This window comes from Schistocerca cancellata, chromosome 10 (genome assembly GCF_023864275.1).
Source record: "Schistocerca cancellata isolate TAMUIC-IGC-003103 chromosome 10, iqSchCanc2.1, whole genome shotgun sequence".
Lineage (NCBI taxonomy): Eukaryota > Metazoa > Arthropoda > Insecta > Orthoptera > Acrididae > Schistocerca > Schistocerca cancellata.
Window position 1 is genome coordinate 106,672,790 of NC_064635.1, and position 26,119 is coordinate 106,698,908.

General features: G+C 46.0%; 1 protein-coding gene across 1 annotated transcript in view; it reads left to right on the top strand.

Annotated features, from left to right (window-relative positions):
• LOC126106173 (uncharacterized) overlaps positions 1 to 26,119 on the top strand; it is a 463,842-nt gene that overhangs the window by 347,280 nt on the left and 90,443 nt on the right. Inside the window, exons 22-25 of the mRNA XM_049912411.1 lie at positions 7,284 to 7,485; positions 9,358 to 9,545; positions 16,483 to 16,660; positions 20,045 to 20,178. Of these exons, the coding sequence (XP_049768368.1) occupies positions 7,284 to 7,485; positions 9,358 to 9,545; positions 16,483 to 16,660; positions 20,045 to 20,178 (702 nt within the window). The remainder of the gene's footprint in view (positions 1 to 7,283; positions 7,486 to 9,357; positions 9,546 to 16,482; positions 16,661 to 20,044; positions 20,179 to 26,119) is intronic.

Below are 26,119 nucleotides of genomic sequence, written 5' to 3' on the forward strand. Positions count from 1 at the left end.
GTTGAGATCAGGAGAGCGTGGAGGCCATGGAATTGGTCCGCGTCTACCAATCCATCGGTCACCGAATCTGTTGTTGAGAAGCGTACGAACACTTCGACTGAAATGTGCAGGAGCTCCATCGTGCATGAACCAAATGTGTCGTACTTGTAAAGGCACATGTTCTAGCAGCACAGGTAGAGTATCCCGTATGAAATCATGATAACGTGCTCCATTGAGCGTAGGTGGAAGAACATGGGGCCCAATCAAGACATCACCAATAATTCCTGCCCAAACGTTCACAGAAAATGTGTTGATGACGTGATTGCACAATTGCGTGTGGATTCTCGTCAGCCCACACATGTTGATTGTGAAAATTTACAATTTGATCACGTTGGAATGAAGTCTCATCCGTAAAGAGAACATTTGCACTGAAATGAGGATTGACACATCGTTGGAGGAACCATTTGCATAAGTGTACCCGTGGAGGCCAATCAGCTGCTGATAGTGCCTGCACACGCTGTACATGGTACGGAAACAACTGGTTCTCCCGTAGCACTCTCCATACAGTGACGTGGTCAACGTTACCTTGTACAGCAGCAACTTCTCTGACGCTGACATTAGGGTTATCGTCAACTGCACGAAGAATTGCCTCGTCCATTGCAGGTGTCCTCGTCGTTCTACGTCTTCCCCAGTCGCGAGTCATAGGCTGGAATGTTCCGTGGTCCCTAAGACGCCGATCAATTGCTTCGAACGTCTTCCTGTCGGGACACCTTCGTTCTGGAAATCTGTCTCGATACAAACGTACCGCGCCAACTCCGCATTTGTGAACATTGCACTGACTGCAAAACCACGTTCGTGATGAACACTAACCTGTTGATGCTACGTACTGATGTGCTTAATGCTAGTACTGTAGAGCAATGAGTCGCATGTCAACACAAGCACCGAAGTCAAAATTACCTTCCTTCAATTGGGCCAACTGGCGGTGAATCGAGGAAGTACAGTACATACTGACGAAACTAAAATGAGCTCTAACATGGAGATTAAGCGTTTCCGGACACATGTCCACATAACTGTGGGCGAGGAATGTTTCCTGAAAGTTTGGCCGTACCTTTTTGTAACACCCTGTATAACTGTCATTATCGTGTCTACCGGCCTCATTTTCGATGAACAGTTATTACTGAAATGAAGTACATTCTTTCTAAAGCCAGCAAACATGCTGGGAAGAAATTATATTCGATATCTTACGAATAATCCACTAAAATGTAACGTGTATTATTACATCTCCATATTTCACAATTTTTATTCTGAATGAGACTGATCTCTAACGAAATTCATATACCAAGTAATGTCATTTTATTGTACGATCTGTACAAAGCCATTTACTGTTCTGATGTCTGACAAAATTCATTGTATTTTCTGTTTTTAGCAATCACATAGTTGTAGCAAAGCGTATATGCAGCCCTTGCAGAACCATTACTGTGGCCCGAGTTTTTCTCAGTTTCGGCCTGTGTGCCGATCTGATTTGCAATTAAGTAATCGATTCTTAAAAACATGCACTTTGCCAACATTGTACAGTTGTGCCATGGGTTATCTTATTGCTGGAAAACGACGATGAAACTTAAACCACTGTGGCAGATTAATGTGGATATTGCTACCCACTTGGTCAGTCTTCGTTCGCTATACCAGTAATTCAACTCATTTCTTTTTTACAGCAACAGCAATAAATTTACTGTACGAAGCAGAGAACTCAAGTATTTGATCCTAACCAAAAGAGGAAACATTTCACACCGTCTGCAAGCACATAAATGTGTGTGTGTTTGCTTTTGCACTCCTCACCACACGTGCAAAATGAGGTAGGTTTGGGGGAGAAATGGTCCCTTCGGGGAAAAAGTCAGCCCGCCCATCCAGCTAGAAATCAAAGCAGTTGTTTCAGGAACAAATGCACCGATAGAAATTTTATACCCCCAGAAAAACTTCTTTCCTTATTGTCTGTATGGTCTTCAGCCCTATGATATTTAATATTATTTACTAAGGATGGCGTAATCTTTTGGGTTATGGGCACAGGAGCATCTTGATATAAATTGCAAAATACAGGTGTACCACCACTTTGCAGCTAAGAGCGCTCGCTGCAAGTGGGGTTTACTTGTAAAACAGCGCGAATATTTCGTGAGGTTTTGATTTAAATGTCTGAAGCTTCCTTCATCTACATCCCTAACTCTGCCGAGGACATATTCGCGTTATTTGTGTTATGATAGAAGCATTTTTCCTATTCGTTCCCAACTTTTTCTCTACCATATCTTTGTCATTAGACTGACATAGCCTGATAACCGATGTAGATTTTTGTTGACACGGGTGACGATAGATCAAATATAGTTTTTTTTTTTTTAAATTGTTCTTCGAAGCATGTTGGATATATCGTGACAACAGAAGACCGGGCGACCATTAATTACATGTATTTGTCTACCTTATTACAAAATTTCAACCGATTCGCACAAGTCTCACAGAAGAGGTGCGCGTAAAAAATGATCACAAAACATGCTTTTACTACATAAAATGCGAATGAAGATACATTTTTGAATGCGAGTTGTCAGTTTTATCGTAAGAACTCGTTTTTTAATTTCTTTGATCCACTTTAAACCGCATCCACGCCATCGATAACGTAAGAACGAATTCTACATGCAACATGTAGCTGGAATTTAAACCATTGTATCTCGACAACGCAGGAAGATTATTGAATACAAAATTTAGTTTAACTTTTTCCGTTTATTTATCTTCGTGCAAAGTTTGAACCTATTCGTACAGGTTTAAAGTACAGAAGTGACACGCTTCAAAAACCTCCCGGGCACGTGTTTTTGTAAGTTTTTGCACATAAAATCTGAACAATGCAGATACAAATGATGCCATTAGCTGAGCATTAAATTCAACCCGATTAGAATGATTCTACAAAATGAATTAATCGATTCGCACAATTTACTTGGATGCCAGCTATGGTTCGGCGTTCAACCTTGCTATGGCTACAGTAGGACACATGTGCGAATTGCTATACAGTGGTCGCTGGTACGCGCTAAATAAAACTTTTTAAACCCCGATTTCATACATATTTGTTACAGTGCTTCCAAACTGTGAAGACTATACACTGCCTGAGAAAAAAGTGAAGCACCCAGAAGACATGGTTGTACATGAATATAGCTTCGTTATACGTCACTCTTCCCTAACAAGCTAACCTCAAGTCCGGTCACGAGAAAAGCCTCGTATAACACTAACCTGCTATGAAACACGCTAATGTTACCCTCTGAGAGGATATGGAAATTTTGACCGCGTGTGTATCTAATGGTGTGTATCGGACTGTAATATTGAAGGTATTATAATTAATAGAAAAACTAAACAGCCTCCAAATTTTGGGGTTAATGAAAGTAGAAAAATTCATATACGGACGAAACAGTAAACGGTCGCCAGCCCAATTAGGCATATGAATTTGGAAATATATGTTTAAGAAAATTGAGTGTTAGTTATTGAAATTAATTTCATTAATATTTCCATTTGCATAGCACTCAGGATACAAGCGGACACAGGGCACTCTGAGCTGTGGGTGGCAGCAGTTACAAATAATGCACAAACTAGTAATCATAGTAAGCAAAAATTGTACCAAACATATACTAATAAGTTACACTCAAGACCATTACTTGAATCGGTGCTGAAATGTTAATGCAGGAAATGCAGGGCTAAAGATGGACCTGAGGGACCTCTGTCTTAACTGGCATGTAAAAACTGATGCCACAGTTTCACTGTTCATATCCCTGTGCTTATACACTCCTGGAAATCGAAATAAGAACACCGTGAATTCATTGTCCCAGGAAGGGGAAACTTTATTGACACATTCCTGGGGTCAGATACATCACATGATCACACTGACAGAACCACAGGCACATAGACACAGGCAACAGAGCATGCACAATGTCGGCACTAGTACAGTGTATATCCACCTTTCGCAGCAATGCAGGCTGCTATTCTCCCATGGAGACGATCGTAGAGATGCTGGATCTAGTCCTGTGGAACGGCTTGCCATGCCATTTCCACCTGGCGCCTCAGTTGGACCAGCGTTCGTGCTGGACGTGCAGACCGCGTGAGACGACGCTTCTAGTCCCAAACATGCTCAACGGGGGACAGATCCGGAGATCTTGCTGGCCAGGGTAGTTGACTTACACCTTCTAGAGCACGTTGGGTGGCACGGGATACATGCGGACGTGCATTGTCCTGTTGGAACAGCAAGTTTCCTTGCCGGTCTAGGAATGGTAGAACGATGGGTTCGATGACGGTTTGGATGTACCGTGCACTATTCAGTGTCCCCTCGACGATCACCAGTGGTGTACGGCCAGTGTAGGAGATCGCTCCCCACACCATGATGCCGGGTGTTGGCCCTGTGTGCCTCGGTCGTATGCAGTCCTGATTGTGGCGCTCACCTGCACGGCGCCAAACACGCATACGACCATCATTGGCACCAAGGCAGAAGAGACTCTCATCGCTGAAGACGACACGTCTCCATTCGTCCCTCCATTCACGCCTGTCGCGACACCACTGGAGGCGGGCTGCACGATGTTGGGGCGTGAGCGGAAGACGGCCTAATGGTGTGCGGGACCGTAGCCCAGCTTCATGGAGACGGTTGCGAATGGTCCTCGCCGATACCCCAGGAGCAACAGTGTCCCTAATTTGCTGGGAAGTGGCAGTGCGGTCCCCTACGGCACTGCGTAGGATCCTACGGTCTTGGCGTCGCTGCGGTCCGGTCCCAGGTCGACGGGCACGTGCACCTTCCGCCGACCACTGGCGACAACATCGATGTACTGTGGAGACCTCACGCCCCACGTGTTGAGCAATTCGGCGGTACGTCCACCCGGCCTCCCGCATGCCCACTATACGCCCTCGCTCAAAGTCCGTCAACTGCACATACGGTTCACGTCCACGCTGTCGCGGCATGCTACCAGTGTTAAAGACTGCGATGGAGCTCCGTATGCCACGGCAAACTGGCTGACACTGACGGCGGCGGTGCACAAATGCTGCGCAGCTAGCGCCATTCGACGGCCAACACCGCGGTTCCTGGTGTGTCCGCTGTGCCGTGCGTGTGATCATTGCTTGTACAGCCCTCTCGCAGTGTCCGGAGCAAGTATGGTGGGTCTGACACACCGGTGTCAATGTGTTCTTTTTTCCATTTCCAGGAGTGTATTTGCTTTCCTCAGCAGCAATAGTATTCCAATGATCTTTCTAATATGAGAAGAATATGATGGGGACCCATAAACTGGTATAGTATCACTCGTCAAACTCCGATTATTTCAGTAGCAAAATTTAATTTAAACAAAGTCGCTTCTTAACTTCATTTGAGATAGTTTATATTTTACTTTTCAAGGCAAATTATTCAGCACTAAGCTCAATTAACTTAAAAAAACGTTCATGATAGTAATCAGGGCTAAATTATGTTTCAAACGAGGTTAACTATTTGCTTTTTTCATCACCTCTGAAGCATGTATTTTAGACAGCAACATATACACAATCTGGCACAGTACTTTTGCAAAATGATATTTTGCAATAAGCTGAGAGTACTTTAGCAAAATTCTAACTAACTTTTGTTGATCCTTGCACATTTGACAAACACAAATGAATCGCTAGTTCGTTTGAAACAGGACACTCGGTTTTTAAACACTTTGGACGGGATCCTGCATAGGTTCATGATCAGGATAGAAGATACAGTCTCAAACACAGATTTATACCATTTGGATTATTATTAAAATCACTCACAAATTAACTGGTCCATGTTCTGATACATATCTGTATGCATGAAGTTGGTGGAGCAGTGGCGAAGTTGTGGCAAGCAACGTGGCGGTTAACTGAACTCACGGCTTCTGATGTTTGAATGCTCTATAACATTTCTTATTGGCGACGGTTATTCAACTTACTAGAGCCATTCCTTATTGCTGAGAGCACCAAACAGCCAAATCCACATCCTTGACAAAATTCCATGCAAAGCTGCCTCCAAGTGCCTCCCTTGGCACCGTCCAGGTGTACCGTGCAGCGGCTAAGCACTACGTACCGTTCACACAAAGTAGCCACCCAGTTCGACCGCCAAAACCACCTTTTACGTCGCGCCATGCCCCTTCCGTTGTGAAGGGACATCACTACATCTTTTACATTTTACAATACAAGCGCCCTAAGCATGAACCAGCTTCCAATACACATTGTTTACCTTATAAACTTACACATATCATAAAATTTCATTATTTTAAACAATCATTTATCTTTTTCCATATATACTTTACAAACTTAACTAACAAAGAATAAACACTTCATAATTACATTTACAAAGTCACATAATATAAACCTACTTCTAATCGATATAAGTGTTACGGTGTACACATCATCGGCCACCAAATACATGATTCCTTCTGAGAGGTAGAATGGCCACCAGAGTCTATTCGTGCTGTTCATGTCTAGTTTTGTTGCCGGGTCTGGTCTGGTAGGGTATATAAGAGACCTGACCAATGTCAGATGTTGAGTGATCACTCTGAAGGACACGGAGATGCCCCGCACTCGTGTGAGGCAGCGTTATCATTACCTGACAGCTACAAAGGGGCTTCATAGTGGAACTCCGTATAGCTGGATGCTTGCTCTCAACTAATAACTCTTGTAAAGGCTCGAAGACAACTTAGCGAATCAGCTGGTGAACTACAACAAATGTAAAAAAATTCTCAGTGTTTAGACTGCGTCATAATGGAGTTAAAATTCGAACTTTCGATAATGAACACCATCTTCTTCGTCAAGAGATGACTGTCTTTAGGGAGAAAAGTCTGGTTCCTTTACAGTGGCGTTGAGGCTTGTGACTGGCCAGGTGACATCACTTGGCTTTCTAAATTCTTTTGGCGATGACATCGTGTGGAGGGCGGGATTTGCATGCACAAATACAGAAAGTCGGTATTGCGTTGATGTCCCCCCCCCCCCTTCCCATTCTCCACACCTGGATTTCCCTTCAGGCGCGGAAGGGGATGGAGACCACCCCCTCTTCTCTGCGAAGTTACGATTTTTGGTAGAATTTCTTTGAAGGCACTCCCACAGCCATCACAAGCCTGAACGCCACTATAGAGGGATCAGGCTTCGCTCCTGCCAGGCAGTAATCTCCTGATGAAGACGACGGTGGTAATTTTCGAAAGCTCGAGTTTTAACATCGATTTGACTCGATCTGAACTGCAAGACGATTTTATTCAAGGATGCTGCAGCAAAAATCTTCACTGTTACGACGAGTGTGTCTGGTGTGCTAGCAGTGTGGGGCGACAGCGGGGGTGGCGGAGGTGGCGCCAGTGCCGGCGGCGACGCCTCGGGAGCGGGCTTTGGCGCCGAGGACAGCTTCGACGCGTTCCTCTCGCTCAGTGAGCCGCCGCCACCGCCCCAGGGCACGCCCGCGCGCTTCAACAGGGCCGGCTCGGCTGACAGCGACGAGGCTCCAGACTTCTCCATCTTCATCAGGTACGTGGGCTCCAGGGGAATGCGCCTGAGTGGATGGGTCACAGGAGGGATGTAAGGATGTAATTGGGGGGGTAGGGTCGGGCAATAAGGTACGGTAAGCACTTCGGACAAAAATCACTACTAGGAGTCGTCTGCCTCCGGGCTTGAGAATAGCTTCAAATCGATGAAGAAGAGATCCCACAAATTTCTTTAGGTGTGCCACATCAAGCTGAAGTCAGTAATTGGCGATTAGATTGACTTATTAAACTGTGGGGAAGTTTACTAAATCTTTGATTCGCTGTTCCTAGTAATCCCAGATATTTAGTATGAGATTAAGATAGGACTATTTAGCGGCCCAGTCGAAGTCAGATAGTGTGCTCAAGTGTGCATCAAACTAAGAGTGTAAGTGTGCAGCCCTGCAGACACTGCTATTGTCATCTTAGAAGACAAGAGTGTCCACAGCACACTCATCACAAAGGTGTAGTAGAAAGTTCAACACCTGCTCACTGAGAACGTTGGAATACACGTCCTGGTTCATGTTCCTGACAGACCTATATCGCGATGTGAGAAACATCCCAAAACGTAAGTCACCTCTGGCCAGAAGTACACCCTCATTGGACCAACAGTGCATATGTCGCCTTTCATGATTTTAAGAGCGAGAAAATCGAAACTCATAGGACCATAGCACACGCATCCTGTCAATTACTATCTAGCTTGCGTCTTGTGGCCATTGAAGATATTCTATTTGACACTGTGAGCAATTGCTTTTTGTGAGGGCACCTGACTCCAAGTGTCTAGTCTACACAATTCCCTTCGCAGTGTCCGCTGTGAAGCTGATTGAAATGGACCCACATTCACAGATAGAAACAATTCCTGTTTGGTTTGAAACCAATCAGCATCCACCAGGTGTTGCACTTGTGTCCAGTCGCTGTCAGCTGGCATAATTTTCTGATCACTGTTCTTATCCCACGTTACAAGGTAGCGAATTATATAACGTTGGTTGTAGACACGTTCGACTGCCCATGTCGATACAACAAGAAATTTGGCAGCCTCATCTGTGGTGTCATCGCCACGTCCAAACATGTTAACTCCTTTGTATAGCACCTACAGCGCTCCTAAGCGACCAGTGTGCTCTTTTATGTTCATGTCGAGGGAACATAATTGGTGAATTACTAATCCATGAAGGAAGGAAGGAAAGAAAGAAAGTAGTGAGAGATTGGGTGATAGATGAGAGGTCAAGTGATGTGTATACAACAGTCGATGAACAGTTACCAGAGAGATTAAGGCACAGTGCTCTGTCTGCACCATCTATGGTCCAGACACAGCACTAAAACAAGTAGATTATTTTTCAAATCTGAGGGGATTACCTCATCTAAGGAGTAAATGTATTGGAAGGCTGATTGAATGAGCGAGTGATTATTTGGATGAGAGAAGGATCAAGGATTGAGAGAATGGGTGAGGAAAGAATGGAAGGGTGCACGAAGGGGTGAGGAAAGGTTGGAAAAGTGACCAGTTTGGTGAGAGGTTGGAAGAGCGAGTGGTTGAGCAAGGGAAGGTTGCAAGAGTGAGCAGTTTGGTGAGGGAAGGATAGAAGCGCGAGCATTTTGGCGAAGGAAGAATGGAAGTGGGAACATCTGGGTGAAGGAAGGATGGAGGAGTGTACAGGTGGCTGAGGGGAAAAAATGGATGGGTGAGTAGTTGGGTGAGAGAAGGCTGGTTGGTTAGGACTAGGATTGACAAACATTATGGATCTTCTTGGGCATGCACGGTGAAGCTCGGCAGTATAGGACAAAACGTCCCAAGTTGTGCTAAGGATATGAATTATTTTAGTTGTTGTACACTTGTTGCGGAGTGGTTGTTGGGTGTCACGCGATCTGTTCTGCCTGTTCCCAGGCCTAAGGGTGCAGAGTCAAACGAAGTGGCTCCGCAGCTGGCACCGCCCCCAAAGAGCCCACTGCCCGCCCCTTCGGCGGCAGAACCGTCGCGCTTCAACCCATTCGACAAGAGCAGTGAGGACGCTGGCGTTGCCGTCGCCGCCACCGCCGTCGCCGCACCTGGTGGGGAGCCTGCCCTGCCGCAAGGTAACTGCTCTCTAGAACTCTACTCAACCAACTAATATACACTCATGCTCATAAATTAAAGATAATGCTGATACATGGTGAAACAACGCTCTGGTGGGTAGTTTGCGGGTTTAAATCACCTCGAGGTATGCCCGTGAACTGCATTTGACCTGCGGTCGTCGCAAGGTGAAGCTGGCAGCAGTCCACATATGCAGAAGTGTGTTGGTGCATGTCAGAGCACGGTGCAGCGAGGAATTGAGCGGACGTTTTCAGACGTGCTAATGGTGGCGATGTGTTGAAAATGGCTGAAAGAACACACATTGATGTTATGAGGGGTAGAATACTAAGGCGACTGGAGGCTGGTCAAACACAGGAGGTCGTAGCATGGGCCCTCCGTGTGCCGCAAAGTGTGGTCTCAAGAGTATGGCAACGATTCCATCAGACAGGAAACTTGTCCACGCACTACAGTACGGGACGTCCACAGTGTTGGCTCTGAGCACTATGGGACGTAACTTCTGAGGTCATCAGTCCCCTAGAACTTAGAACTACTTAAACCTAACCAACCTAAGGACATCACACACATCCATGCCCGAGGCAGGATTCGAACCTGCGATCGTAGCGGTCGCGCGGTTCCAGACTGTAGCGCCTAGAACCGCTCGGCCACCCCGCCGGCCGTCCACAGTGTACAACACCACAAGAAGACCGATATCTCACCATCAGTGCCCGCAGACGGCCACGGAGTACTGCAGGTAGCCTTGCCCGGGACCTTATCTCAGCCACTGGAACATTTGTCTCCAGACACACTGTCTACAGACAACTGAACAGACATGGTTTATTCGCCCGGAGACCTGCAAGATGCATTCCTCTGACCTCTGGTCACAGGACAGTCTGTAAAGCCTGGTGTCAAGAACACAGTACATGGTCATTGGAACAGTGGTCCCAGGTTATGTTCACGGACGAGTTCAGGTATAGTCTGAACAGTGATTCTCGCCGGATTTTCATCTGGCGTGAACCAGGAACCAAATACCAACCTCTTAATGTCCTTGAAAGGGACCTGTATGGAGGTTGTGGTTTGATGGTGTGGGGTGGGATTATGATCGGTGCACGTGCACCCCTGTACGTCTTTGACAGAGGAACGGTAACAGGTCAGGTGTGGCGGGATGTCATTTTGCACCAGTATGTCCGCCTTTTCAGGGGTGCAGTGGGTCTCACCTTGATCCTGATGGATGATAACGTACGGCCCCACCGAGCTGCCATCGTGGAGGAGTTCCTCGAAACAGAAGATATCAGGCGAATGGAGTGGCCTGCCTGTTCTCCAGACCTAAATGCAATCGAGCACGTCTGGGATGCTCTCGGTCGACGTATCGCTGCACGTCTTCGAACCCCTAGGACACTCCAGGAGCTCTGACAGGCACTGGTGCAAGAATGGGAGGCTATACCCCAGCAGCTGCTCGACCACCTGATCCAGAGTATGCCAACCCGTTGTGCGGCCTGTGTACGTGTGAATGGTGACCATATCCCATATTCATGCCGGGGTACATGGGCAGGAAACAGCGGCGTTTTTTAACACATGTGTTTCGGGACGGTTTTCTCAACTTATCACCAATACCGTGGACTTACAGATCTGTGTCGTGTGTGTTCCCTATGTGCCTATGCTAGTAGCGCCAGTTTTGTGTAGTGTCACCTTGTGTGGCACCACATTCTGCAATTATCCTTAATTTATGAGCATCAGTGTGTTTCATGTAACACTTCAGGGTAACTATTGTATGCCACCACTCTGCTCTTGTGCGTCTGCTGAATGAATGTCCCGATACTACTCAGATTGGTATCGATCTTACACCGCCGCAAGGCAATCATTCTGCACCTCTGCTCTGCTCTGATCCATTATGCCAATTAAAGGACTCAGTACAGTGCAGCACAGAGTGAACCCTTCACTTCTGTAGAGAAATTTCTCCATACCAATTCTCTAATCAGCTCCTGAGTATCAGCTGAAAGACCCAATACAATTCAGTGTGGTATCGGTTCTTCACAGCTGCTAAGTAAGTATTCTGTGTCACTACTGTGTCCAGTGTATAAACGTAAGGACACAGTACAGTTAACTGACAGTGTATATCCTTCAGTGACACAAGTTAATTACGCTGCAACCCTACTCTAGTCTCAACCCATAAAATTAATTCGCTTTATCTGCATACCCTAATTTTCCTCGTAATATCCTTCCAGTTCTATGGCCTTGCTCCAGCGACAAGCAAGAATGCATGTCCTCTGTTAGCACCAGTCCTTGTTTTGGTCACTAAGCCATTTCTTCACTGTGCGAATCGCATCCTCGTTCTCCTCAAAATACCTTCCATGGATGCTATTCTTTAATAGACCAAATAAGTGCAAGTCAGAGGGAGGTGTACGTCAGACACTGTCCAGCTATGTTCCATGATGTGTTCAGAAGTCCTCAAATTTGCGTGAGGCCGAGCACTATCATGGTGAATCAAAATATCCACTGGGTCGTTACTGATTCACAATGCGTCGATCCTCGCGAATGAGAACATCAGCACGGTGACAAATGTCAGGTTTGACAGCAGTGGAAGATTTCCCCGCTACCCGCAAATCGTGGAGCTTCATCGAACCACCGTCTGATGGCCTCACCCTCTGTGCCCAGCGACCTATTCGGTGATTTGAATAAAGCAAATCAAATGCTTTTCCTTCGAATTTATGAATAAAATGTGAAGCGAGAGCTCCAGCTTGTGAGGACGAAAAGGAGAAAGAAGCTTTTCCTACGCGTTAGGCTCTGGTTTCATCGTTCGATAAACTCTATGAGTAAAGAGAAGCTCTGTGTTCATTCTGGATGCAATAGCTTCTGAAATGTGGAGGATGGCCAGCAGTAAACTCACGTTTGTGGAGCGCAGTTATGGATGAACTAGAAGCTCGTGCACGCCGCGAAAACTGCAGAAGATCTCGTCGATGTCCAACTGGAGAGCATTGGAAAACTCAGTATCTTTTCAAAAAAGAAAGGGTTAAATGGATTATAAATCATTTTCTGACAGGCACAGGGGAAGAGGAGGTGAAACAATATCATCAGAGCAGAGGTGAAGATTTTCTTTGGGTACGTAGCTGGTCAAGGTTTCCAGTCCAGCATAGCAGAAGAGATGCGGATTCATCAAACTATAGTGAGAAAAAAGATAATGGGAAAAGCTCACTTGTGGATCAAACCTCCGTCTTCAACACAGGATGTTTTTGTCGCAAAAAACGAGCGGCTAGAAAAACGTAAATTTTAAAGTTCTATTCATATCATTGACTGTACACTGGTGCGAATTCCGAAACCTATGCATATACAGGCTGACAATAATAGCACTATATGAAAATAAAATCGTCATAACTTCCGAACGGTTTGCATTAGGACGTTCAAACTGCACGGTTTGCCACGGGGCATGACGGGAATTAGTACGTGCATGCATGATTTGGTTTAGCGACCAAACCCACTTTCATTTTGATGGTTTCGTTAATAACCAAAATTGGCGCTCCTGGGGGGACTAAGAATGCGCATTTAGCGATCGAGAAGGCTTTTCACACTCATCGGGTGTGCAGTCTCCAGTTAGGGAATAATCAGTGCGATATTCCTTGATGGCACGGTGACCACCGAACGGTACATGAAGGTTTTGGAAGATTATTTCATCCCCAATATGGAAAGTGACCATGATTTCGAGAAGATGAGATTCAAGACGGAGTTCGACCCCATCGAAGCAGGAGTGTGTCTGATGTCCGGGGGAGCACTTTGGGGACCGCATTCTGGCTCCAAGGTATCCAGGGGTCACTGGTATGGACCTGATTGGGCGCCAAATTCTCCGGATCTGAACGCATACGACTTACTTTTGTGGGGCTATATTAAAGACAAGGTGTACAGCAATAACCCCAAAACCATTGCTTTGCTAAAAACAGCCATTTAGAATGTCATCGACAGCATCGATGTTTCAACACTTCAGCGGGCCATGCAGAATTTCGCTATTCGTGTGCGCCACATCATCGCCAATGATGGCAGGCATATCGAATATGTCATAACCTAAAGCCTGTCATACGAATTTGCTCTATACGAGGAGTATCATGGGGAGGACGAGGTGTAACATTTGTTCCTAGAAACATACGTCTATGCGAAAGATGCATATAGCGACAGAAGTTAGCAAGTGTTTGTATTTTTATCAGGATGTGTTTTACAAAGATAGTAGCTGAAACTTTCCTTCGCAAAGGACTACATAATGCTGACGACGTAAGTGAACTCTGGCCATGGCACATAAGGCTACTGAGTAATAAACACGCCAGAGCAAAGTCTTGTAATTATCATAATCAGCAGTCAAATTGGAATTTCTCTCAACGAATAAAGCATTATAAATAGCACAGCATAATCCATAAATACAACAAATTGTTCTTCGCTTCTAAACTCATTACACTGCAATGTTCCTGAAATATAAACTGGTCCTGAAACTGGACTGCGTTTTGCTTTCCAGGAATAAATAACCCTTACAATTGTAGCGGGTTTTATAACTGATTGTTTTAACTTCAATTCTTAGGTCGCATAAAAATGTCAAAAGAAATACTTTTTCGTATCACGTAATTACAGATTAAAAATTTTCTGGCTTCCTCCCTTAACTTGTACTATGAAGCCGTGCTTCTCGCCAAATTTTAATATTCTAAGCCAACGGGAAGTAAGCAATAGGTTTTGCTGAGTGAGTTTGCGAGTATCAAAGTGCCTAACATAACTGGCCGTATCTTTTGATTGCATTGACTTAGAAGCTTCAGTTTTTTACACCGTAAAGCGACAATACACGTTAGTATGGGACTCAAATTTCGGCGTGATAAATCTACCCCTTCCTAAGAAAATGGGTTATTAACAGTTGGATAGACAGACGGACAAAAAACTGATGCTAAACGGTTTCGTTCTTACCGATTGCGGTACGGAACCCTCATAAACACTCACAGATAGCCGTGCACCAAAGTACGAGGGTAATCTCAAAAGTAAGGTCTCCTATTATTTTTATAAGTATAGAACTCTGTTTGGGTGGCAGTTGGTCACACTTACGAAAAGTGCTTCACCCGCTATGTGTAAACATGCGTACTCCGCGATGAGGCGCTCAGTCTTCAGTTGGCAGCCGTTCAGAATGGAGCTCCCGTTGGATGTTACCGCCTAGTGCCAACTGCGCGCAGTTATTCGGTTTTTGAACGCCAAGGGCATTGCGCCGATTGAAATCCATCGCCAATTGACGGAAGTGTATGGTGAGTCGTGCATGGATGTCAAAAATGTAAGTGGTGTAGAGAGTTTGCAGCTGGTCGGACCGAAATTCACGACGAACAAAGGAGCGGGAAACCGTCAATTTCTGAGGAGACAGTGTTGAAGGTTGAGCAAAGCGTGCGTCAATATCGGCGGATCACCCTGGATGATTCTGCACTTTGGTTCCTGAGGTTTCCCGAAGCACCGCTCACAGAATTTTAACGGAAACATTGAACTACCGGAAGGTGTGCGCAAGATGGGTGCCACGCATGCTGACTGAGGACCACATGCGGCAACAAGTTGATACTTCCCGCGTATTTCTTCACCGCCTTGCAGCCGATCAGGATTACTTTCTGGACTCAGTTGTCACGGGTGACGAAACCTGGGCATACCGCTTTACACGTGAGACCAAGCAACAATCACGCCAGTGATGGCATCCATCTTCGCCAAAGCCGCGGAAATTCAAACAAACTCAGTCTGCCGGTAAAGTCACGACAACCGTTTTTTTGGGATCGGAAAGGGGTATTGTTGGTCGACTTGATGGCCACTGGGACCACAGTCAGTACTGTGACAGTCTGAAAAAACTCAAACGGACAATTCAGAACTGGAGAAGAGGAATGTTGATCAAGGGCCAACACATTCTCCATGACAACGCTCTCCCACACATCGCTCGGCAAACCGTTGCTCTTCTGCAACAGTTTCAGTGGAACGTAATCACCCACCCACCCTACAGTCCTGACTTGGCGCTCAGTGACTATCACCTGTTCTTATTCTTACGTTACGGCCTGTGTAGGACCACGGGTAGCCCCTTCGTGGACTGCATTTTCCTCTTCTTCTCCCAGAACCTCTTCATTCTTTATCTTCTCTCCCGCTCCTCTTCCGAGATCTTCAGTTTCCGTTTCTCCTGTCTGTTCCACTGGTGACACTCTAATCTTTTCCTGTATTCTTCTCTGTCGTTGATCTCCGGCATATTGGTCGGTGTATATGTTCCTCCAATTTTCCTTTCCTTCGACCTTGATCCCCAATTCCAACCAGTCCTTCCGAAGTTCAACAACCCACTTGGTTCCTGTCTTTCCCCTTGTCTTCCCTGTTGTTTCCCACACTCTCTTCGTCATTCTGTCCATACTCATTCTAACTACATGTCCAGCAAACCTTGCCCTTTTGAGTCTGATATCCCGGATATTATTCTCATGTTCCGGTACAATTCTTCCCTAGGTCTTCGCATCCACCTCTCTCCACCTCTTTTGGGACTAGTATTTTTCTCAGTATTTTTCTTTCTTCTTTCTCTGGTTGTTCTGCTCCATTTCTTCCTAGTGTCATCGTCTCAGCATATATCACCTGTTCCCTAGGTTAAAAGAACATTTGGGCGGAAAGAGATTCAGCTCCGACGACGGGGTGAAACAAGAGGTTCATAGCTTTCTGAACAGCATGGTGGCGAGCTTGTATGAAATGGACATACAAATAATGCCACAGCGTCTACAAAAATGCATAGACAGAAATGGTGATTATGTCGAAAAATAGCTAAATGTTAAAGCTGTAAACTGATGTAGAAATAAACAGGTCTATGTACTTATAAAAAAATAGGAGACCTCAATTTTGGGATTACCCTCTGAGTATTCCACAATCCTCAGTAGGCCGGAACCAGTTTCACCGACAGACTCCGGATTTTCTGCGCTGTGTGGTGATAGTATCGCATTGCACAAACAGGGGCAGAGGTGCCGGACGGGATGCTGCAGCGGACGGACTCCCAAGAGACGCCGCCGACGCCACTGTTCGACGAGGACGTGTCGCAGCCGCTGGAGCCCTTCCCCAGGACCACCTACCAGGGCGACGGCTGGGAGATGCACCTCCGTCAGCCCAACAAGAAGAAGATCACCGGCCAGAGGTCAGTCACTCCTTCCACCAATTGGATGTTTACAAGACGTTTGATTCCATAAATCGTATTATTCTCTTCGAAAAACGTACGCTTTATGGAACTGATAGCTTTATACTCACCAGGTTTGTACACTACTGGCCATTAAAATTGCTACCCCACGAAGATGACGTGCTACAGACGCGAAATTTAACCGACAGGAAGAAGATGCTGTCATATGCAAATGATTAGCTTTTCAGAGAATTCCACAAGCTTGGCGCCGGTGGCGACACCTACAACGTACTGACATGAGGAAAGTTTCCAATCCATTTCTCATACACAAACAGCAGTTGACCGGCGTTGACTGGTGAAACGTTGTTGTGATGCCGCGTGTAAGGAGGAGAAATGCGTGCCATCACGTTGCCGACTTTGATAACCGGATTGTAGCCTATCGCGATTGCGGTTTATGGTATCGTGACATTGCTGCTCGCGTTGGTCGAGATTCAATGACTGTTAGCAGAATATGGAAACGGTGCGTTCAGGAGGGTAATACGGAACGCCGTGCTGGGTTCCAACGGCCACGTATCACTAGCAGTCGAGATTACAGCCGTCTTATCCGCATGGCTGTAACGGATCGTGCAGCCACGTCTTGATCCCTGAGAACAGATGGGAACGTTTGCAAGACAACAACCATCTGCACGAAGAGTTCGACGACGTTTGCAGCAGCATGGACTATCAGTTCGGAGACCGTGGCTTCGGTTACCCTTGACACTGCATCACAGACAGGAGCGCCTGCGATGGTGTAGTCAACGACGAACTTGCGTGCACGAATGGCAAAACGTCATTTTTTCTGATGAATCCAGGTTCTGTTTACAGCATCATGATGGTCGCATCCGTGTTTGGCGACATCGCGGTGAACGCACATTGGAAGCGTGAATTCGTCATCGCCATACTGGCGTATCACCCGGCGTGATGGTATGGGGTGCCATTGGTTAAACGTCTCGGTCACATCTTGTTCGCATTGACGGCACTTTGAACAGTGGATGTTACATTTCACATGTGTTACGACCCGTGGCTCTACCCTTTAATCGATGCCTGCGAAACCCTACATTTCAGCAGGATAATGCACGACCGCATGTTGCAGGTCCTGTACAGGCCTTTCTGGATACAGAAAACGTTCGACTGCTGCCTTGTTGAGCTGTGGTGGGCAGTTGGCGGGTTTAAATCACTTCGGGGTATGACCATGCGCTGCATTTGACCTGCGGTCGTCGCACGGTGAAGCTGGCAGCAGTCCACATACGCAGAAGTGTGTTGGTCCATGTCAGAGCACGGTGCAGCGAGGAATTGTGCACACGTTTTCAGACGTGCTAATGGTGGCGGTGTGTTGAAAATGGCTGAAAGAATACCAATTGAAAACGTCTGGCCAATGGCTCGTCACAATACGCCAGTCACTACTCTTGAACTGTGGTATCGTGTTGAAGCTGCATGGGCAGCTGTACCTGTACACACCATCCAAGCTCTGTTTCACTCAATGCCCAGGCTTTTCGAGGCCGTTATTACGGTTAGAGGTGGTTGTTCTGGGTACTGATTTCTCAGGATCTATGCACCCAAATTTCGTGAAAATGTAATCACATGTGTAATACATTTGTCCAGTGAATACCCGTTTATCATCTACATTTCTTCTTGGTGTAGCAATTTTTAATGGCCAGTAGTGTATAATACTGAACAAACGGAATGCAGAAAGGTAGAACATTTTAGTGACGGGGGAAAATTCACAAAAGAAGTCTAACACGGTTCAATTTTGGGTCTATTGTGTTCCTTATACACTGACAAAAAACAATCGTAGCATATAATGTAGAGTAACGAAACTTCGAGAATACATTTGTCTAGGTAATACACTGAAGAGCCAAAGAAACCAGTACATGGACGTAATATCGTGTAGGGCCCCCGCGCGCGCACAGAAGTACTGCAACACGGCGTGACATGGCCTCGACTAGTGGCTGAACTGGAGAGAGCTGAAACCATGAATCATGCAGGGCTGTTCATAAATCCGTAAGAGGCGAGGAGTAAAGCTTTGTGTTGTCCAGTCATCAAGGGTACATGAGTGGGCGTTCGGCTCCGAAAGCCTATATCGATGTTGTTTCATTGAATTGTTCGCACGATAACAATTGTTGATGGCCCAGCATTGAAATCTGCATCAATTTGCGGAAGGGTTGCACTTCTGTCACGTTAAACGATTGTCTTCAGTCGTCATTAATCCTGGTTTTGCAGGATCTTTTTCCAGCCACATCGATGTCAGACTTTTGATGTTTTACCAGATCCGTAATATTCATGTACACTCGTGAAATCGTCGTACGGTAAAATCTCCTTCATCGATACTTCGGAAACGGTGTGTCCCATCGCTCATGCGCTGACTATAACACTACGTTCAAACTCACATAAATCTTGATAAGCTGCCATTGTAGCAGCAGTAACCGATCTAACAACTGTGCGTGATACTTGTGTTATATAGGCGTTGCCTGTTTATGTATCTCTGTATTTGAATACGCTTGTCTATGGAAGTTTCTTTGGCGCTTCAGTGTAATACTTAACAAGGAGAATGCAGAAAGGGGGAAAATTTTAGTTACGGGGGAATACACACAAAAGGAGACCCACACAGTGCAATTTTGGGTCCATCGTGTTCGTTATACACTGACGAAAAAAATCGTAACACAAAATGTAGAGTAATGAACACAATATGTAGAGTAATCAAACTTCGGGAATAGATTTGTCTAGGTAACATATTAAAGTAATTAACATCGCAAGTTCACACGTTAATGTAAGCGTGAGATAAACCATTGCAAATGTGTTATGGTGGCACATTAATAACCAGTGTAACTGTTCAGAATGTTGAGTTCAAGTATGTAAACGTGCATGCATTGTGACTTATGCAGATTTCGTCTCATTTTTCATCACAGTCCTCTTCAGTGTACTTCGTCATGACGACTCAATGCTCACATCCGTCTGTGTTGTGACTTAGCATATGATATTTTACCGCTTTCCCTGTATGCCGTATAAATTCGATACAATGTCTCTCTAAACACCACATACTATGGGTGCCTTGCTTACAGGAGCACACACCATACAACCATCAATAATTTGCCCTCGTTTGAAGTCACTCAGCTCCGACATACGCACTAACAACTACACGGAACACTGTTCTAACAGTGACCGATACTTTCAACGTATTGAGGGCATGGTACAAATCCCGTTCACTGTCAGATGCAACAGCACAACGTGCAAGCTTGGCCAGCATCTCCACTTGTGTTAAAGCATGCATTTCTCGTCGTGTTTCCATATTTTCGTCCGACCTCTGTAGCTACCGAAGTCCTGTGCGAATTACGTTCATAACTGATGTCGCCTCACTCGTTTGCGCAGGTTCTGGAAGAAAGTGTTCGTGCGGCTGGTGTACCAGGGCGACAGCCCGGTGCTGCAGCTGTTCAACACAAAGGACGACAAGGATCCATTCCAGGAGCTGCCGCTGCAGCCCTGTTACTCCGTGTCCGACGTGGGTGAGTCTGCTGGCCGCGAAAAGCATTTGTACCGAGTACCACGGTATTTGGGCAGTGGCGAAAGGCGTGGGATAACCGTAAATGAGCAAACTGCTTAAAGGAAATTGCTGATCGACCCTTCTGACTTTAATAGTCCGTATTCCTTTATAGGAAACTTTCACAATACACTTTTCAACACAGGTAATCGCTGTGTACTGGAGGAAGATAAGTGTTTTCAAAAGCCTCTACCATCAAAGTAACTGAAAAATAGTGGCTGACTACATCTCGGCTGCTACAACAATCTTTGACCACTGTATATGTCTCTTAAATGTCAGTTTTTGCTGTACGTAAGTTTCTTCGGATGAATTAACTGACTTTCGATAATAATAAAAACGTATATTTCGATATTGCTTTACTTCCTAATGTAAGAGAATGAAGTTCCGTTTCTTGACTTTTTATTTGTTGGTATAGGGTGGATTCACCTTTTTCTCTGTAGTTTTTGACTTCGAGTCGACGAAAATTAACGAATAATAAACATAGAATGAAAACTAAATAGCCACGTAACGAAACACTGTCGATTGCTGTTCTCGATGAATTGCTTCTTTGGTGGATGTACCTGGTTGCCAGATTGCCACCACTCAGCCGCTTTTCCTGCCCTGTGTGGCCGACACAATTTCTAAGATTCCTGTCGAATTTTTTTGAAGCTCAAAACCTGCTGGAAAAAGAACCAGTGTGGATGTAGCCTAATTTCACACACGTTTATAAGTATTTCTTGTATTTTTGATGCCAGCTGAGTACCCACTGTAGCATGGGTATGTTTTTATTCCAGTTTTCTATTATTATTTCATCTCTTCCTTCACCCTCCCTCTCTCTCACTCTGTCCATCTCCACCTTCCCTCCCTCCCTCCCTGCCTCCCTCCCCTCGCCATCTCCTCTTTCCTTTCTGTCGATCTCCTCCTCTTTCTCTCATCCCCTCTTTCTGTACATCACTTAACCTCCCCCCACCCCCAACCCCCCATTCCTGGGCTCACAGTACTTAACGTAAGTTCTTGCGTGGTGCACACGGGACCCTGAGATATTTCGGCCAATTCTTTCTTCCCTGGCTGCATTTACTTTTCTGTGCCCCCCCCCCCTCCACATCTTCGCTCCTTTCCCGCTGCTCCCTCCCTCCCCTCTCTCGGTGTTATGATTTATGTCGACATGGCTATCCACATGGTTCCCTGTATTCTTGCCTGTTCTCTTTCATCCTTCTTGCTATTTTGGTCCCCACTTGAGGTTTGACCTCCACCTCTAAATTTTCTGTCTTTAGCGTCTATGGACTGGATTCCTCCCCCCTTCCTTTTTCTCTTCCTTCTCCCCCCCCCCTGCCATAACCCCCCACCACCCCGCTGGGTCACCAGCACGTGTAGCCAGTTGGTGTGGTGAGGCTGTTATGTACCCATCTGGCTGAGTCCCCTGACAAGACAGGGATCGCTACTGGTACCTGATCTGTCGCCTCCCCATGTCTGCCGAAGAGTGGTTGCTTGTAATCCTGGAGCATCAGAACTCCCGGCAATGACCACTGTGCCAAGTGGCGCTCGATGTGTCTGGGTGATGCACGTGGGAAGAGCCCCTGATCGAAGTGAGTGGTATCAGGGTGGATGCTTGGTGCATGAAGCGTATTAAGTTGCAATAATCTGGCCATTCTCAAGTGGTCGCCTCTCCAAGCGGTAAATGTTCACTGAATGCTGGGTCATATGACCCTTCAGCCTTTCCTTTCCTGGCTGCACCCTGGGAGAAGGGATGGGCTCGTTGTCTTGGTATAAAACACTTTCACCACTACCTGATCTGTACTAGGACAGACGGGGACACATTCAACTCCAGAAAGCCCTTGTTTTTTGCGCAGAATATGGAGGACAAATCTGATGGAGAAGAGTTTGTCAGTAAGATAGTCAGGCTCTCTGTTGATCAAAAACTTCATCTGCTGCCCAATCTCCAGCTCTTCGTGCTTGTGATGTCCTTGCGACGTCCTTGTGTCTATTACCTCTCACCAGTCACTAAATAAGGTCCAGGGAGTGATTTTTCATTGGGACGTCAACCTGCAAACAGATGAACTCAGAGCTAATCTGGAGCGATGCGATGTACACTTTGTTTGATGTGTGCAGAAGGGTCATAAAGACAACCACACCAATACCGGGGCCTTTATTCTGTCTTTTAAGGGAGATAACTATCCATAGAAAGCAAAGATGATGTTCTGCTCGGCTTCTTTATGTCTAAACAGTACTCTCGCCATACGCTAATCCAGTGGGATTGCAATGGATATTATTGTCACCTACTGGGAATATAACACCTAATTTCCTCTTCTTCTGCATTCTGTCTTGCTCTTCAAGAAATGCACATCCGTGATGACCACTCTCCAATGTTTCATGGTTTCTGTTGGAACCGTACTGATCCCAGGATAGCATGTGGAGGGGTCTGCACTTTGGTTCACACTGATGTCATTAGTGACTGAATCCCATAAATATCAACCTGGAAGCAATAGCGGTAAGAGTGTGAAACGACCCCTGCAATCGCCATTTGCGATGTCTACCTCCTTCCAGTTAGGCAACTTCCTTACATTGGACTGCCTACCTTAGTACAGCTACTCCCATCCCCGTATCTCCTCCTCAGGGACTTCAATGCACACCACCCCCTGCGAGAGAGTGCCACTTTGATGGGTAGGGGTTTTCTAATTGACGAATTTACAGAGTTTGTTTTGTCTCCCCTCAATGACGGTTCCTCGACCCACTTCAGTGCCCCTCATGGCACCTTTTCTGTTACTGATCTCACGATCTCCTTCCCTGCTCTTGTGGCTTCTCTACTCTGGTCAGCGCTGATCTTAGTGACACTGACCACTTGCCAGTGATTCTATCTTTCCCCTGCCACTACCAGGCATATTGGTCACCATGTTGGGCATTTTAGTTACCCCCTATGAGTGGGTCTTTCACGGTTCTCTTCAGACTTTTAATCGCGAGATTTTATCCCACCCGCTCTTCTGAGTTCGAGTTGGCACCTCACTCGGCACTCCTCGGACCCAGGAGACTGCTTTTTCCCCAGGATTCTTTGTTAAGCGTCATAATCTTCCTCATCGCCATCAGTGGGCTTATACCTTCCGTTGGGCCTGTGGTTACCCCAGCATTGTATGTCGACGATTGTTGCATCTGGTGCAGGACCCCTCGGTACCATTTGATGAACGCCAGCTCCAAGGCGCCATCCGATGGGGCTCTGTGTGGTATCCAGTTTTCTCCCTCCAAAACGTGGGTTATGCGTTTTTGCCATAGACCTACAGTACACCCCAGTCAAGAACTTTATTTAGGCAACCAGCCTAGAAGTTGTAGTGCAGTCCTGTTTCTTGGGCCTTCTTTTTGATAAAAAGCTGACATGGGTGCCACATATTCGCCACCCAGACTACACGCATGCAGAAGCTTAATGCTCTCCGCCTCTGGCCCACATAGTTTGGGGTGGAGACCATGCTACTCTTCTCATCTTCACATCTTTGTCCAGACTAGATTATGGTTGTCAGATTTATGGCTCAGTGGCTCCTTCCACTCTGAAACTACTTCACCCTGTTCATTATTATGGGGTGCATCTCGCTATTGGTGCCTTTTGCACTAGTCCTGTAGATAGCCTCCTCGCAGGAGTGGGTATTGCCCCTTTACAAATACGACGGAGCCAAATCTTGATTTCTTATGCAGTTGCCATTCGACAATTCTCTGACCATCCCGTGTATCCTGTCCTCTTTGCAAACGAGGGATGTCTCCCTACTGATAACCCCCCCCCCTCCCTCCCTCTCCTAGGGTGCGATTGCTGGTCGGAATGCGTCTCACTTCTCTCTGAGGGGTCTCCGTCTCCACTCCCTGGAAAGTGCCTGATGTATTTCATCCCACATCCCCTTGGGTGGTGCCTCGAGCAGATTAGGACTGACCTCTTCCAGGGTTCTAAGTTCTGTCGCCTTCATGGTTTTCTGGCGTATTGTTCGTTCCATCCTTGAGGAATTCCAGGGTGCTACCTTCTTATGGTTCTAAAACAATAGATAAGACGGGTTACATTTTCATATCTCTCACTTGCATGGAACACAATATACTGCTGGGATCATGTAGTGTGTACATAGAAGAGCTGATAACCTTTAACATGGCCCTCATTTTGTTACTCAAGCCACCCTCCACATTAATACATACCGACTCAATGAGTATGCTACGGCTATAGATTGATGCTACTCTCGTCACCCTTTGGACTGTGCCATCCATGACCTTCTCTCTGCCCTTGGCCATGCCGCCTGTTTGTCTTTCTCTGCGTCCTAAGTCAGGGGGTATCCCAGGGAATGAAACGGCTGACTGTTTGGCTAGAGGGGCAGATACTTAACCCCCCTTATCCCATTTCATGATTCCAGGTGCAGATATGCGGATTCGCATCAAATCTCTCTTTGCCCAAAAGTGAAATGACATCTGGTGCGCCACTGCTCTCACAAGAGAAACTTACCATCGCGCCGCCCTCAGACTTAGAGGTAAGATAGCCAAGCTGATAGCCGTTAAAAACTGAACACAGATCAAGGATGAAAGCAGGAAGAAAGTGTCCTGAACTGTGATAAAAGAAGCAAAATCGAACCAGTGAACGGTCCAAACTGAAGAAGTGCAACGTCGAGCGAACATAAAAATGCGTGATGTGGTTATGTGGTCGTGGTGTTGGACTGCAACGGGGAGATACGTGTTCAAATATCTCTTGTGCCCACTGCAGTTTTTTTTCATAAAATTATGAACTGTCCGTCCAGTCATTGATGTCTGTTCGCTGAATTCAGAATTTGTGGCTGTCTTGTTTTAATGTCTGTTTACAACAGCGAGGTGTCTGGAAGGGATATCCAGAAGGCAGGTACCCCCTATTTGTTCTACTTAAGTATCACATGTTATGAGTCTTGGGTTCCGTTTCGGAAGTTTCGACCCTTGAATTCCTTTGTTGTAACGTAATTCACACCAGTTTTGTTATTTTCATTTCTGAGAGAGGTCCATGTGGCATCTCGCTTGTTCTCACTATTCATCACGTTTACTTGCGACGGTAATATATTCTTATCACATGACTCGTATTCTATAACGATTATATAGTATGACAATTGCCAAGACTACAGGAGTAGTACAGACACGACAGTGGCCAGATGGAAAGTTCATGATTTTTGTGAAAAGAAAAAGATACACGAGTGAGAGATGAACACAGACCTCCCGCTTTGCAGTCCATCGTCGTGGCCAAAAAACAACGGATTCGAGCAGTTAGATCGATGTTGTACATCTTATGCTTGGACGGTTTACTGTTTCTATTTTGCTTCTTCTTTCAAAGTTCAGTACACCACCTTCCTGTTTTCATGTTTAATCTGTGTTCAGTTTTTGACGGGCTATCCACTGGGTCATCTTACCACTAAATCCTAGGGGAGTGCAATGGGGAGTTTCCCTTGTCAGTAACAAACTCCGCACAATCGAGGAGACTACTGCAGTATGGCGCTCTTCCTTCCGCTCCTCTCGTCTCGGAAGGAGTCCACTGTCTTATGCCGTCTACGCTCACCCATTGTTCTTTCCTTGCGTAACAAACCGCGCCCAGAATGGCTTTGCGGAGCCAGACTGACAGTATCTCATATATTGGTGGAATGTCCCCTTCTTTTAGCCCTTCGTACTAAGTATAGCCTTCCAAATTCCTTGCCTTTAATATTCGCAGACTAGTCACGGATGGCTAAATTGGTCCCCAGTTTCCTTCGTGAAAGTGGTTTTCATTTTCAGTGATAAGGTTTTGTTTTCTTCCTGGAGCAGGGGTAGGGTGGTTGCGGTTGTGGTTTCTCTTCGTGTTTTCTGGGTTTGGCAACTATAGCCGCTCCCCCGTGCAAAGACCGCTCTTTTGTCCCTGTGTTTTTCCAGTTTTTAGATTTAACCTACCATTTTATGCCTTCTACGGTGTGAGTTTTTAG